This window comes from Eriocheir sinensis, chromosome 30 (assembly GCF_024679095.1).
Source record: "Eriocheir sinensis breed Jianghai 21 chromosome 30, ASM2467909v1, whole genome shotgun sequence".
Lineage (NCBI taxonomy): Eukaryota > Metazoa > Arthropoda > Malacostraca > Decapoda > Varunidae > Eriocheir > Eriocheir sinensis.
Window position 1 is genome coordinate 8,681,489 of NC_066538.1, and position 16,153 is coordinate 8,697,641.

The following is a 16,153-nucleotide window of genomic DNA, read 5'->3' on the forward strand; positions in this document are numbered from 1 at the left end:
ATCCATTGTGTTATAACCCTTCATACATAACCCTTCATTAAGTTTACAAGGAAGGAAGAAGGAAGGGATGGAAGGGGAAATAACAGGGAGCGGAGTGAGCCCGGCAGCGAGAGAACAAGAAGAGTCACCGCCATTACCGCTCGCCATAATGATTAAAGACGATGAAAAAAGTATTCTTCCCTTACATCCAGACGACCAGGACCATGTTAAGGGAGACTTTCTTACATATCATTCAACGCTGGAGATTCTTAATCGTCTGGGAGGGAAACTAAGCACTAGGTTTTACTGTGAGCACTGATATTCGTAGTGGTAGTGTTTAGTGAGCCCGTTAAGGTGGCGGGGAGAGGGAGTGTTAGTGGTCGGCTGTTTACATTTAGCTGCGCCTGAGTTGGAAGTCGCCGTTGTCATCCACTTTTTCCTCTTTTGTCCCTTCCTTGTCCTCCCCGCAGCCGACACTCACGCTCATGAGGACCCACGAACACCCGCACTGACCAGGTAGGCCGCCGGAGTGGTTCAGGGGGCCCGGGAGCGGCTCAGAGGCGCCGTAAGTCGGGTAATAGTGTGCTCTTGTTTTATGATTGTTTTTTTCCCTACTTTATGGCAGCCCTCGGAGCGGCCGCCCCGGAATATCGGTGAGCGCCCCGCACGCCCCCTTCGCGGCGAGGGTCACTCCGGCAGGCGGGGACGTGTGTTTGGGGGCGCCCTGCGGGTACAATAGGAAAAATAAGGCATAAATAACCCTCCTCGTGTCACTGATATAAGGGTGTACCAACCCCCGCCTCGGTACAGCTGCCTGAGTATGGCGCCGCGCCGCGGGGCACACGGCACTCGGCACATCTTTGGTGTTTGTTTGCCGCTGTAGTGGTCATGAATAGGATTTGTCAGCATATTGTTGGAATTTTTTTTCATCAATATTTTAATTTTCATTCAACCAGCTGTGCTAATCTGATATCATTGTTTACCACATCCAATGTGGTGAACTCAGTGCTCCTTGAGGGAAAGGGTTAGAAGTGCAACAGGCAAATTTTCTTCTTAGTGGCCCACCACCTAAGTTTGCATAGGATGTCAAGACTCAGGTCTGCAAGATTTTCCTGGGAAAATCAATAATGCATATGGTTTTGGTACATGTTCCATCATATGCTCTGAATAAGGTAAAATAAAGAAAACTGAAAACAATCATATTCATGTATATATTAGAATAAATAATTACTGATTTTCCCTGTATGTTAGGGTTGTTAACAGATATTACTCTGATGCATTTTCTGAATTTTTAGTAGTTAACACTATTTTTTCTTTTATACCAGCTTTGTCAGAAAAATTACATAACTAGTAATGATTGCTTAATAATTTCAAGTCATCAAATGCTTATTTTTTGGTTAAGTAGATCATATACTAACTAATATAGTAAAGAGCTGGTGTGAGGTTGATGGGTACCAGCTTGACATGGTGTGTAGTCTTCATATACTGTGCTGTACATACGCTTTCTCTTTGCAGCCTCATCATGGGTGACAACAGCCAGTCATGCCGGGGCTTTGAGACGCCCACCCTGGGGAATGACCTGTGGCCCATGGGGTTTGATGTCGACCTTGCCCTGGATGCTCCAGGCGGCCGCAAGGGTCCCGGGGGTGGCCTGGGGGCAGGGGCCCTTGGCAATGGCGGGCTGAACACCCTGCAATCGGGCGGGGGTGGGGCAGTGGGGGGCGGGTATGGGGACATGCACCACCTCTCTGGCCTGTCCTCCATCCTGCCCCGCTTCGATGACCTGCACGCCGGGGACATCTGCCAGATGACCGATCTCACCAACTCCTTGCCCAAGGGGGACAGCGAGACGGCCCAGAGCCTTTTGGCCAAGCTGGCCTGCCAAGACCTTGGCCCAGATTTATCCTCTGGGCCAGACACTGGCCACAAGGAGCTGGAGTCATCCCTGTTTGAGCAGACGCCTTCAAGCATGTCATCAGGGCACCCCAGCAGTGGCCAGGGCATCACTGTGCCTCACAAGGCCCCGCTAGAGTCTGCAGACGTGTACGGGAGGATCACCTGCTTTGGGGGCAAGCTGGTGCTGCAGCTGCGGCACATCAACGTCAACACCAACTACACACTGAATGTGAGTGTGTGCTGGCTGTGTGGGGAGAAGGTCAGCGCCGGGTCACAGCTGTGCACACACAAACACTCGCTGCATGGGATGTTCCAGGCCAACGATGAATATGTGCAGCTGGACATCGAGCACTACATCATCCCTGACCAGGCCCTGGATCCCCCGGCATCACAGGATATGGGATCAGGGGTCCTGCCTCCACCTGACCCCTCCACCAGCCTCCACCATGACCTCTCCACCTCCCGTGACCTTGAGCTGTCTAGCAACCTTGCGGGCGGCAGTGATCAGCTAACCATCGGCAGTGGCAGCACGGCCATACACTACACCACTGGCCCAGAGACAACACTCGGGCAGCCGCTGACCTCAGCACAGAACCTTATGAGCCCAGCACCGAATCTCATGACCCCAGTGGTGCAGGGGAACCACTCATGCATGAATCCCTCCTTTGGACAGCTGTCCCTCCCAGGCATGCCCATCACCAGCAATCAAACCAGCCTCAGCCAGGACCTGACGGGCTTGGGAGGCCCTGCTAACCTGCCTCAGCCCAACCAGCCACTGTGTTCGGTTAACACCCCAATGTTTGACCTGGCCCAGTCTGACCCAGCACCTGTCATGGCCGTTGCCTCCCTCAGTGACACCAAGGCACCCATTCAGGCCAATCAGCACATGGCAGTGGCCACCAGCAGCTACTCACTAGGGAACAACTTAAGTAACTTCACAGTAAACAACCACATGGACGCTGGATCGCTGCAGCATGGCCAGCCGCCCCCGCCCCCCCACCGTGATGCTGTGCCCAGGAACAAGCACCTCCTTCAGTACCACAATACGCAGTTCACGGCCACCACCGGGGACTACATGTGCCACACCCCAGACATGGCAACGCCAGACAAGCACACGGAGCTGCCCTGCCTGACGCCACACCACACCACCAACGCCACCTTTGACATGCGACTGCATAGGCCGGAGTTTGCAGTGAGGAAGCCTGAGACGGGTGCCAAGAAGAGAAAGAGCCGGGCCCAGCGGAAGCCCAGCGTCATACAGATGAAAGACTACACCAGGACAGACACAAATGAAACCATGCATATAAAAACCTTCACTGCTGAGAGTGTGGAGCCTCTGCCACTGAAACCCTATACCTCAGAGCCCATGTCAAGCCTGCAGTCAAAGAATGAACACGCGACAAACAACAGACAACTGGCCAGGAGTGACCTCAGCATAGACGACTGGATAAAACACAATCTCCAAGGGGGAGGAGACTTGATTGTGTCGGACAACAGCATGAAACCTCCTGTCACCGAACAGAAGTGTAACCCACAGGAGGTGAAAATAGAGTGGGAGAATACGGAGCAAGTCATCGAGGCGACAGACACAAACACTCAGCTGCCACCCAATGATAAGCCCCGGGAGCCAGACCAGACCTCCAGACTGGCGGCCCACATGTTGAGCAAAGGCATAGACCTGCTGTGTCGCCTCTGCTCGCAGGACTTTGGGAAGGACATTCGCAAGTACAAGATACACATGAAGGAGCACGGGGTGGAGGAAATGTCCTTCTTTGCCTGTTACTTCTGCCCCAAGATGTTTGGGAAGGGGAAGCACTACAGGCAGCACCTCAAGACACACATCAGAACGAGGCGCTTTACCTGTCGCCTCTGCAGTGCAAGTTACAGCCGCGAGGCCAAGCTGCGGCGCCACGTCCTGAGCCACAGCCAGGACTACCAGACCAAGGAGTACAAGTGTTCCAAGTGCCCCAAGTCCTTCGTCACCAAAGAGTACCTCAACTCGCACATGAAGATCCATGCCGGAAAAAAGTTCAAGTGTGAGACGTGCGGCTACCTGTGCTCCTCGCCCTTCAACCTGGAGACGCACCGCATGAAGCACACTGCCGACAAGCCCTTCAAGTGTGAGCAGTGCGAAAAGACCTTTGTGCGGCGGGACTTCCTGGACAAGCACATGGAGCAGGTGCACAAAAACAAGAAGAGTAAGTGTGAGGTGTGCGGCAAGCTGTTCTCCAGGAAGGACGTCCTCAAGAGGCATCTGGCAGTACACAACAACAAGACGTATGACTGCGAGATTTGCGGCAAGAAATTCTCCCGCAAGGACCGCCTCTCCACGCACAGTAAAGTACACAAGCTGCGGAACGACTACAAGTGCTCGCTGTGTCCCGCCTCATTCACCAGGAAAAACGTCCTTGACAAACATGAGAAGATCCACAAGACCAAGGAGCAGTGCAAGGTGTGCCACAAGTTCCTGGCATCCAAGAGCAGACTGGAGAGCCACATGAAGCTGCACGAGAAGGACAGCTCTGGCAGCGGCTCACAGGAGGGTGGCGAAGGCTTGGTGAAGTGTGAGATATGTGAGAAATCCCTCACCAGCAAGCACATCCTCAGGAAACACATGAAGGTGATACACGGCAAGTTCCCTGAGCGGAAGAAAAAGAAGAAGGTGGAGACGGTGGAGAGGGAGAAGAAGTTTGTGTGCCACTGGTGCTCCAAAGGGTTCACGCGAAGCTGTAACTTGAACACCCACCTCCTCAAGGCTCACAGCAAAGACTTGGAGGAAGACGAATTTGAGGATGAACTCCCCTCTGACCTGCAGCTTCCCAAGGAACCCACAGAGGACAAAAAGTCAAGGGTTCCTGCAAGTCCCTCCCCCTCCCCCAGTCTCACCCCTGCTGTCTCCTACCACAGCTTCTCTGCCCCGGCCTCCCTCCACAGCGCCATCACCACCGTGGGAAGCAGTCTGATAGCGGGCAACACCTCCACCACCTTCCCCTTCCCTACAATGAGTCTTCCCACCTCCACTCCCTCCCCCACACCAACCTCAGCTCCCACAGCCCCCATGCAGCTGTCGTCCCCACACTTCCCAGCATCAACATCCTCAGACTCTCCTATCAACCTGTCCACAGATGCCATCACTGCTGCAGCCTATCTCCTGGCCTACCCATCCTACCCCTACTAGCCTCTGCCCCACAGCCTCCTGCAAAAGGGACAGACCTCTGTGTAACAAGCAAGTTTTGGGGTCACCTGATCAACACAAAGATTACTTGTGATGGGGATACCAAAGATACTAAGCTTATATAGTGAAGCTCCATGACAGTATTTTATTGCATTTGTAAAGCTGGCATTGCAGTATAGTTTTATGAATGAAAGTTATTGGTTTGCATTGTGTCATCAGTGTTCATGTAATTTTCTGCTACATGATGGCCATAGCAAACTGCACAAGCAAGGAGTGTATCCCCAGTTCTGGGTGCAGAGTCGAGGCAGGACAAAGGAAGTGGAGTGATCAGTGTTAATCATGTTTCTGGGAAAGGTGGTGACTGGGAGTGTTGAAGGAGTCTGAAATTTTCATGCCTTGCATGATTGAAAATGAGCAGCTTAATGTCATGACTGAGCACAAGGGTCTACAGCTGACAGAGATCAATAAATGGTCATTGCCTGTACAAAAGAGAAGAAATGGTCAAATTTTTGCCTACCATGACCACCCACACAAATGATTGGTTGTTGTTTATAGAAAATTAGGAACATAGAAATGATATAGTTTTCAGAAATGAGGTCATGACATGAGCAGTTAATAATCAAATGTGAACCTATGACTTCCTGCGTTTCCTGTTGTCTTTGCAGTTTGAAAACAAAGCCTCATAACTGCTGGACACACCCAGAGTGAGTTGAGGACGCTGAACCAATCTCTCTTGACAAATCTTTTTTGTGGTGCAAAGCAGAGTGGAGCTGAAGGGATGCCCAATCTCACTAGGATTAAGCCTTATCATTATTGTTACTTTTATTCTTCCAAAGGTGAATATCTCCAGGCTAAGTTATGATTATTGTGCCCCACACCTGCCTGGCTGGAATGTACCTGCGGGAATCTCAGTACACTAACGAATTGGGCTTGAGAGGGTGGTTTGTACAGCTCCCTGTTGCCCTTTGTGTGTGTGTGTATGCATGTGTGTGTGTGTGTGTGCGTGTGTGTGTGTTGTTCCTGACTGTATGGAATTATGAATCTCTTTAGCGGTAGCAGACCTCTGAGGGGTGAAGGTGATGGGACGCCCCCAGCATGCTTTGTACCTAGGAAATCACACTGCTACACTGTGACCTGCCTCTCACCACAGGAGCCAAGTAATAGTGATGATCTATCCAAGGATAGTAACCTAATTCCCCTCTCCCCCTTCAGAGGCCTGCCACGAAGTTTTGTGTACATACTTCGTAGATACACCTAGTCAACAAAAGATCTTTGGTCTCCGGGCCCCCTGAGTCTGTAAGTCCTTCCTCAGTATCCTTTTGATGCCCGACCTGACTCCTTGTTCTCCCAGACTTAGCTAACACTTCAATCTGTTTTGTTCCCTCCAGGTCTTTTATAAATATATTTAAAACCGTAAAGAATTTTATTTTACTAGTTACATGTTTTTATTTTGCAAAATTTTATTCAAGAGATGTATGAATGTATATAAGTTAGAGGTTTGTGGTTTTTCAGTGAGGATATGAAAAATATACTGCTGTTATCACATAAGAGAAAAGAAAGAAAAAAATGCCTCTTACACATCTAAAGTGCAAACTCTCGCTCTTATAAATGATAGTAAACCCAATGTATGTACCGTTTTCCAACACTATGGCCATGCAAAAAAATGAAGGTAGTCTACTTTATTTTTGGAGTAATTTAAGATATGTGTAAGGCAAGAAAGTGAACGTTTCTGTGTGTGTAGACTGAGCTGAGGTGTTAGCGAGCCAAGTGTTCTGTGCAGCAACGCCACACAACCAACAACGCCTAATGTGTGTCCCCCATTTAATACCCAAACCAGGAATAACACCACCCTGAATCATTAAACTGAGGTATAAAAATTAACTACTTGTCAAAATATTAGTAAACACTATTTTGACTACTTCATTTCCATACTCCAAATAAGTTTTCCCATTTCTTTTCCTGCTAAGTGCTAATTAGAGTGGTGAATACAGATTGGCAAACATCCTGGCTGGCAAAATTGGCGAGCAGTAGGCCTGTGTACCCCTGATGCCCCACGTCTGTGTATAGTGTATGTAGCTTGGCTTTTGTGATGGTGGTGAGGTGGAGGTGGCCGACCACTGGGCCCAACAGATGAGGTCTTGGGTGACTGCTGCTGCTGCTCCCACTTTGTAATGTAATGGAGCCACCAGGTCAGGAGTCACCGCCTCAGCCTCTACTGTTTGGCCACCCGGTGCCCTGCCATCACTCATGGGGAAGGTGGAGGCTCGCGTATGAATCCCAATCTCTCTAGATGAAAGTTTTTTTTAGCGTGTTCAAAATTCAGTGATGTAAAGCTGATGATGTAAGTTTTGTGTGGATCGATGTATGTACTTACAAAATTGTTGTACAACGTAGCTCTGCCACGTAATGTTAATGATGGCCTCCTGCCGCTCTCCCTCCTGTAAATATGAGAGCGACCGGGTACACTAACCGTAAGAAAATTTACCTGAACTACAATGGAACCTCAGATTGTAGTACCCTTGTTATCATTCCCTTAGAGAAAACTGATTAGAAGAGACAAAAGTAATTTACTGTATATACATAAGTATGTCGATCTCCTGCTACCTGACTTATCTCAAAGAAATTATAATTTTTTAATGTTATGTAAGTAAGAGCCAGTTTCTTAATATAGTTGTAAATGTATGTATAGTATTGCAAATTTGGCATCATCAAATGCATTTGTGTCAGGTGTGAGTTACAACATATGGTAAGTACTCGCATGACACTGCCCATGTTAATGTTCTGTTACTTGAGTCAGTGAGGTGTAGGTGTACCCAACAGCCATTGTTCAGTGCTTTGTTGGCAAACATGTCACCTACCACAAGAATCCTGCTTTTCAAACACAGAGTGGCAGTGTTTGGCCACTGAAGTGATGTTGCACACCACACTCGTGGACAATGTCACTCAGTGCCGGCTGCCCCCACACCATACAGCTGCAGTATTACCAACAGTGTCACACCCACATTGCCACTGTCAAAGTGCCCTGCAAAGGAAAGGCTCCACAGCAGTGATCATAATGGTGTTGACATATGAAAAGAGTCAAACCTTAATGAGTTACAATTGGCATTATCTCAGGAATGGAAAGCTTGGCAGCAGTGAGGTTGTTCAGGGCAAGTGTTGAGAGGAGGGAAAAAGTGGAGGATGTTCACCTGTGAGTGTTGCCTTGATCAAATGAAGCAGTGGTGCCTCTGCAGACTAAGTCTCAACCAAAGGAATGTCTTGAGTCTTCCTTGTTATAAAATCACAGGCAGCTGGAGGGGAAATGGTTTACAAGTTTAAAATTTAGAGGCCATGTGACTGCTTCCTTGTTTAGTTTCCTCTTGTCTTTTCACGATCTTGCTTTACTTTCATCTCAGCGCTGTGTGACTGAGATCCTTTACCATTATTTTATCCTGCAGTCAGCCAATTTACCTTTTATCTTTTGTTTCAATTGTTGACATTTGTTCCTTGGGGTCTCTTTAAGGCAGTTTGGTCCTTGTCCATACATTGTACCTTAGCATACCCTCATTGGTATATTTGTATATTTTGGCCATACACTTTAACTCTGCATATTCCACTCACTCATATACTCCTGTTTGTATATATCCTCACCTGTCTTGTCCCACCCATTCTCTCCTTCCTTGCAATGATACAACCATCTGGCAACTACTACAAAGTTCATGTTTTCATTCATTGCTTTTTACTGTGGCAAAAACAACCAAAAAATATTGAGGGGCTCACATAGCCAATGAGTTTGTGGACACTATTGCTTACTTGATGTATGTATTTGCAGTCATTGTACTACGGCTTTCCGAGGTGAGATTATTATTGGTGTTATGGCAGTGAGGCAAAACACTTCGTCTGGCAGCCACTGGGGGAGTAGCCAAGGCTTACGGTGCTTTTTTTATTTATTTTTATTTTTTAGTGATGCACAATGAAAATATGTACATGAATCAGTATGGTTAATATCAGTAGACACCAGTGTGAGGACCCTACTGTGGTGGGTGTGCCAAAAAGAACAAACATAAAAATCTTGTCAGTATACGTATCATAATTCATCAGTATATCTGGAGTGCTATGTAGCCACTGCACACTGAATGAGTGGAAGGACTCACTCATGTGATGGACATTTAACACGTCTTTCCCTTGGTCAGATTGGTTTGTTAGAGAAAACTGACAAGGAGTGTGAAGGGAGGAGAAATCTCAACCGTGATGGTCATGGCTTTCTTGGGCAGCACCGTGGGGGCTGGACGGCTCCATGGCAAAACATGGCTCGTGGCCTCATATACAAGTTTGTCTTGGCATTGCCAGACTGTTAGTGGAAGTTGCTGAACTCTGTAGTCTGTGAGCTTGGGCTTTATTTAATCTCTTTCCATTGGTTACTGAACTGTGCTTGTCATGCCACAGTGAGATAACTTGATATTTTGCTCCCACACCTGCCCTGCCTCCCTCCAGCTCCCCCGACATTGTTACATTTATCAGTCTAAGTGATAGGTTGTTGAGCAGTCAGTGTGGTTTGAGAGAAGTAACTAAAAACATAAATGTTAATTATTATAAAGTAGTATTTCATGATCTTAACTACGTTAAAAATTGAAACATAAATAAATACATCTATTGATTTAAATTTCTGATTTATCTACAAAGATAATGGTTGCCAGATGTAGCAATGTTTTTTTTTATTCTCACTTAAAAACTTATTTTTGATAGACTGATGATATACCAGATAATATGACAACTATAATTACCTCAAGTGACTCACCATTTGATGAGATTCTGTCTCCACAAACTCCACTCTGGGATAATATGCACACATGCACAGTACAAAACACTAAAGGAGAAGGCATATTAGGAGAATAATTGTATTGTCTAGAACCTTACTCATTGTGGTCTTTCAGTAGCTAAGTAATCTTTTAGGGTTTTAGGATCATTCCCACCACCAGCAGTCTAGGACTTGCTAGATGCCAGTATTACTTGGTGACAGAGAGGCCGGCATACACTCTCATAGTGTTGGAAACAAAGAAAAATTGTAAGATCCATTCAATGTTGATTTGTATATATATAAAAATATATATATAGTTTAATATAAATGTAATATTTCAAGTTTTTATACAACTACATTTTTCTTATAAATGTCATTGAATAAATTATTTGTTTAATTAACACTTTGATCTATCCTATCCTGGTATCTTTTTTTTCATTTGTAAGCAACCAAGAAATTATTTAGATAATTGCTCCATGTCATCCACCCCACACATCCACGAGCTTACTAATGCTGACCTGAGGCTCGGCTGGGTATGTTAGCCTGAGATTGTCTGGATTCAGTAAAAGGTAAGCAATTATCATCATTTTATGTAAAAAAGTTCTTACAACTATTTCCTTACTTCTATTTCTTGAAGAACAACAGACTCACAAATCACAAAATCACAAAATGACAAGTAGTATAAATGAAACAAAAGACAGACTTAACCCGGTAGCAGCGACGGGCCAAATTTGTGGCTTTACCGTGTAGCAGTGACGGGCCAAATTTGTGCCATGATATAACCCCCCCAAAATAGATGATGCATAACCTGATCACAAATGCTTCGATATATATTGTGAACTGGTTTGTGTGAGGGGTGATTTTTTCTCATTTTTCTCGCTTGGAGGGAGCTACCGGGTTAAGAAGAGCATGGCAATATTTCATCCTTCACTAGACAGACTAAATTCTAGACATATTATTCAGCTTCTAACACGACTATGACCACAAGCTTTATCACTGATGCTGAATGATCTCACTCCAACTGTGGCCTGAAATTGGCGACTTTCAAAGGTGGTGAAAAGAGTTATGCTAACCCAAAATTGAAGTCATATCATTTACTTTTTCACAGTTCCCACTCATTGCTTCCACTAAAGGTGTAGTCACATCTTTCCTTCCTTGAGAAATTAATCCCTTCCTCTTCACACATGTTCCTTCACTATCAACCCATATACAATAAGTCTCCCACCCACCTTATACCCTCCTATACCTACCTTCACACATTCTTTGCACTCATAATATTGCATTCTTACAAGTCCAAACCACCTGAACAATTGACCCATTCCACGGCTTCATCCCCAAACACCTCTCATACTCACCTCAGCTGTCCAGGTTTTCCATTCCCTCACCACCCAGTATCATCAGCCCACTTCCCTCTGATTACTTCCATCAAAGGGTTAGCCACATCTTTATTCTCCTCCCTTCCCCTTCACATGTTTATCATCATCATCTCCTCGACGCCTGGTCCTAGGAGCTCCCACCAGGGGGTGGCCACGGCAGAAGTTTCCATCTTTCTCTATCCCTTGTCTGCTCAAAGTTTCTCAAGGATCTTTCACCCCTCTCCCTAATGTACTCCTGCACCCTATCCCTCCATTTCACTGGAGGTTTTCCTCTATAAACATTCCCTCCCTTTATCTCACTCACATACACCCTCCTGGTCATCTTACTCTCCTCCATTCGCTCCATGTGACCAAACCACTTTAAAGTCTGTCGCTTCACTTCTACCACTCCACACTTCTTCCCTTCACCCCTGTGACACATTCCAAAACACTCATACACACTTTCATTACTCATTCCATCCATTCTACTCACACCACAAGCACTCCTCAAATAACTCATTTCCACTGCCTGCACTCTAGACCTCTGACTTTCAATCCAGGCCCACATTTCGCTTGCATATGTGAGGGTTGGTACTATTATTGTATTTCTCAAATCCCTCTTTACCTCCATGCTCACACTTCTGCCATTCATGATATGTCCCAAAGACCCTACCACCCTTCTTCCTTGCAATGCCCTTTCTCTTATCTCTCCCTCCATGCCACCATGCTTACACATAACTGATCCAAGGTACTTAAACTCATTAACATCCTTCATTTCTTCACCATTCAAAATTATTTTGCATTCTTTTTCACATTCAATTCCCACTCTATATGGGCATACAAAATCCACGACCTCACTTCTACTCTGCTCACAAACCATCACTTTACTTTTGTTGACATTTACTTTCAGCTTTCTCCTATTACAGACACTATCAAAAACACTGACCAAATTTTGTAAGTCACTTTCATTTTCTGCAATGAGCACCGTGTCATCAGCAAATAAGACTGAATTCAGTACCCACTTCCTTCCCTCAGCATACATTTTTACTCCAACTTCCCTAACTTTGCCCTTCATTTCTCTAATAACACCGTCCATATAAATATTGAACAACCATGGTGACATGATACCCCTGCCTTAAGCCCACTTTTATCTCAAAATGTTCACTTGTTTCTCCAGTAATTTTGACACATGCAGATGCATCCTCATAGAAATACTTTATTGCATTAAACAGTTTTCCTTCCACACCATATATCCTTAAAACACCCCACAATGCAATCCAATCAACTCTGTCATAAGCTTTTTCCAAATCCACGAAGGCAGCGTATAGTTTCTTTCCTTCTGCTATTATTTTTTTCTACTACCATCCCGAGGCAAATATCTGATCCACACATCCCCTTCCCTTCCTGAAGCCTCCTTGTTTTTCCCTGATTTTCTCTTCTGTAAGTCTTTGCACCCTCTCTATTATGACATTTCCATATACTTTTCCGGGTATACTCAGGAGATTTATACCTCTATATCTCCCACACTCCCTTCTCCTGCCCTTCCCCTTGTAAACTGGGACAATGATGGCTTTTGTCTACATGTTTAACCATGACCAACCCATCAACAGTGAGTCTCCCAGCCACCTTGTACCCACATATACTGTACAGACCCTCACATATTCTTTGCATTCATAATTCTGCAAGTCATTTATATAATTTTGACCCCTTTCACCAACACCCCAACACCTCTTCCTCTCCTATTCATACCCCACCTCTCCATACTTTTCCATTCTCTCATCACCCAACATCTCTCAGGTAACCAGTTTTCACTCGCCTGCTGTGCTTTGTTCCACCGTCATGTTACTGAAGTCTAAGTCAGGTGTGGTTGTTTTGTATTATTCCGTAACCCTTGGCAAACCTCAACTTCACTTCCTTGACTTCCTGTTTTAATTCCTTCAATGTGCAGAATCTCACATGCATGCAGTAAATCACCAATGGCATCAGCTGTAAGGAAAGAAATTATCACTTTAAAACAATAAGGAAAAAAAGAGAACAGTGTAAATTAATATAATTTTCACATACGGCAAAGCAGCATTTGGTACACGTCACATAAGTGTGTGAAGTGATGGAAGATGGAAACACTACCTAAACTAATGATGAAAAAGAATAAGACCACTGTAACATATCGCTAATTATGTCTTTATGAAGAAGAGGCGGAGTTTCAGCAAAAATGCAACCCATTGACAAGCACAAGGAACAGAACAGCGGGAATAAACTCTGCAAATCTACATGTCAAGGTGCGTCGGAATAACCTTTAAAAAACATGGTATTAATCCTTTCAGCTCTCCCTACTGATGAAATATAGAAAATAATTATAGTCAAATAAATAATTATCCATATACAGTTGTCCCTCAAATAGTACGGGGGTTAGGGACCCAGGACCCCCGTACTCTTCGAAAATCCATATAAAATTAGTCCCCCCTCCCTAGAAACACTCCTGGGCACTCCTACGGAATCTGAGTCCGGCCTGGCTCTGCTGTGATCCACGGGCCCAAGTTGCCAGTTATGCATTTTCTGCTGCAGTCAGTGTAGTGTTACAACGATAGGTGTGTCGAAGGAGGCGATGCCCCCCCGTTAGAGGTCAGGATATTTAAAATTCGGTTGGAGTAGTTTAAATGTGTCCCTTAACTATATAATATGGAGGTGTAATGTTGTATTTTGGAGGCGTGGAGTCAATCTCCACAATTACTGTTTCATATCTTATTTCAAGAATGAATTAGAGAGCAATAAAAATTGTGGTAAAGAGCAAGAGAGTGTAAGTGTATGACATGGCTCGCTTGCTGACAGTGTGGAAGGCAGCGCTGCCAGGATGGCTCCGTTGCCCAGCGTGGAAACACTACAGCAGAAAATGCTATTATGCATAACTGGCAAATTTGGCCGGCAAGTAGAAGCTGAGCTAGGCGGGAGCCGGATTTACGTGGTAAGCTTTCCCTACCGCAACTTAACTCATACCAAAACGTAACTTCTTCTAAATCTGAATTCTTCTGCAAGGTGAATAGCTTTCACGAATGCTTTGGGGTGCTTTCAGCAGGTGTTTTGGCTTGTCTCTTGGGTCCCATGTTCATGTTATGTGGTGATGGAGAAGCGTAGCTGAGGTTGTGCACACACACGGACTTAGGGAAAGCGCATAGGTTTCAATGTGGCAGAACAGTGTTCCTGATGTTGTGAACACACACGGACTGAGGGGATACGCATGGGTGGCAGTCTATTAGCACAGTGTTGCCACTCACGCCATGGCTACTTGGTGCCACGAGCGGGAAATTTAAAAATCCTAAAAAGAATAGTCTATGACAATCCACATAAAACTGAAACCGTACTATTTGAGGGATGACTGTATAAGGGGAATAATCAGATCCTACCCTTCTTTTATTCATGTGGGGAGGAAGGGGAGGTTACAAGACAAAGGCAGGGAATCAGGGAATGCGCCTGCTCACATACACACCTTCAATCCAATGGGAAGAGCAGGTGTGTAGGTATAAATCATCGTTTCATCTGGCCGAGTATCCGCTGCGTGATGTCCGAGAGCTGCGGTGAGGGAGGAACGCCACTCCTCTGGTACTGGTCCACCCCGGCCTGGAACTTGTCCCACACCACCTTCTCTCTCTGACTGACTGAGGCGCTTGACCACTGCTGCTGCGCCCCCCTCACCCCCCACGTGTTCTCATCATCTCCGGCCCTGTTCAGCTGGTTCATGGCTGCCGAAAAGGACTGGCCTGGTTTGTGATGAGTGTGTGTGGCTGGGCGTGTGTGATGGTGCAGCTCATTGTGTGCGTTGTGGTCTCGAGGTGCATAAGGAGGTTCATGGTAGTCCCTCTGGGGTTGTGTGGGCCCATGGTGGTCTCTGTGTAAATAAAAGGGTTCATGGTGGTCTCTATGGTGGTCCCTGTGTGGCTGCTGGGGAGCCTGCTGGGGCACGAGAGACAGAATGGACCTTGTCATGTCTGAGAGCTCTGGTGTCTTGGGTATGTCGTTGCTCTCGTCCACGTACGACATGGTAAGCTTGGGAGGGATATGGTCTGTAGTTTTCTTGAGTGTTGAGCTCGCCAAGAGTGCTTTTGGGGTCCTTTGCAGATACAAGACAACTGGCTCTTTGGGAATATCTGCATCACTTGTTGGGCCCCTTATTCTGTATGGCAAGTTCTTGTGGTAAGTCAGAACGGGCTCTTCCAGTGTCTCCTGTTGCTGCATCATCCCCAGAGGCAGGTTTCCCTTGTAGTGAAGCACAGGTTCCTCCGGGGTGCCCTCCTCCTCATAAGTGCACAGAGAAGGGTTTTGCTGGGAGAGCAGGACTGGTTCTTCAGGAGTGGCAATCTCAGTTAACTTGGGTTCAACTGATCCACTACCATATTCCTCCAGCTGTGAGGTGCCACATACAGCCTTCTCCCTATTGAATTGAGTTAAGAGGCTTGCTGTAAAATCTGACAGTGTGGGTTCTGTTGGTGTGGTGACCTTATTTGGAACAATCCCTGCTGGTGCCAAGACATATTCACGGCTCACTGCCTTCGTGTGGTCTGTGGCAGCGGTGGTGGCCTGTGGGGGAGTTTTTTCAATGTGTTCTGATTTCTCTAGCTCTGTCTCCTTCCTTGTTGGTGCAGGCTGGTTTCTTTGTGAAGCTTTTGTGCTGATGACATCTGGGGTGAGGGCAAGGCTTTCCTCTCTTCCCGTGCCCCCTGCTAACCAATCTTCCATCATCATGTATGGCTTTGGGATGGCAGACCCCATGAGGAAGGAGGAAGAAGTCTCTAGAGTGGAGGGAACCCTCGACGTGATGGGGGTGTCAGAGAAGTGTGAGGGCAATATACTGGCAGCCTGAAAAAAGAAGTGTGTTGGTAAACCATTATAAACGAAAAAAGATAAGTTCTCTAATGATCTGGGATGAAATGAGAAGCCAGGAGCTTAAGCCACATAAATGGAGAAATGTTGTGACCA

The 16,153-nt window shown here is 46.2% G+C and overlaps 2 protein-coding genes across 5 annotated transcripts; one reads left to right on the forward strand and one right to left on the reverse strand.

The window, feature by feature from the left end:
• Window positions 1-138: 138 nt before the first annotated feature.
• LOC127005559 (uncharacterized) lies at window positions 139-10,224 on the forward strand. 4 transcript variants are annotated; one of them, XM_050874491.1, is made up of 3 exons: window positions 139-495; window positions 605-632; window positions 1,495-10,224. In XM_050874491.1, the coding sequence occupies exon 3, from the start codon at window positions 1,502-1,504 to the stop codon at window positions 5,051-5,053; it is 3,552 nt and encodes a 1,183-aa protein (XP_050730448.1). In that variant the 5' UTR covers window positions 139-495; window positions 605-632; window positions 1,495-1,501; the 3' UTR covers window positions 5,054-10,224. The 4 variants fall into 4 exon arrangements, with proteins under 4 accessions (XP_050730448.1, XP_050730449.1, XP_050730447.1 ...); XM_050874492.1 differs by lacking the exon at window positions 605-632 and having other exon boundaries at window positions 139-544; XM_050874490.1 differs by lacking the exon at window positions 605-632 and having other exon boundaries at window positions 143-495.
• A 178-nt stretch (window positions 10,225-10,402) lies between these two features.
• On the reverse strand, window positions 10,403-16,033 carry LOC127005560 (uncharacterized; the record flags this gene model as incomplete). The annotated part of the gene is given in 2 exon segments (XM_050874494.1): window positions 10,403-13,168; window positions 14,667-16,033. A coding segment is annotated over 1 exon segment (1,329 nt), but the record flags the coding sequence as incomplete, so codon positions are not given.
• Between the last annotated feature and the right edge of the window lie 120 nt (window positions 16,034-16,153).

Coding starts and splice junctions, on each gene's coding strand:
- LOC127005559 (XM_050874492.1), top strand. CDS start 1,502: ATGGGTGACAACAGCCAGTCATGCCGGGGCTTTGAGACGCCCACCCTG.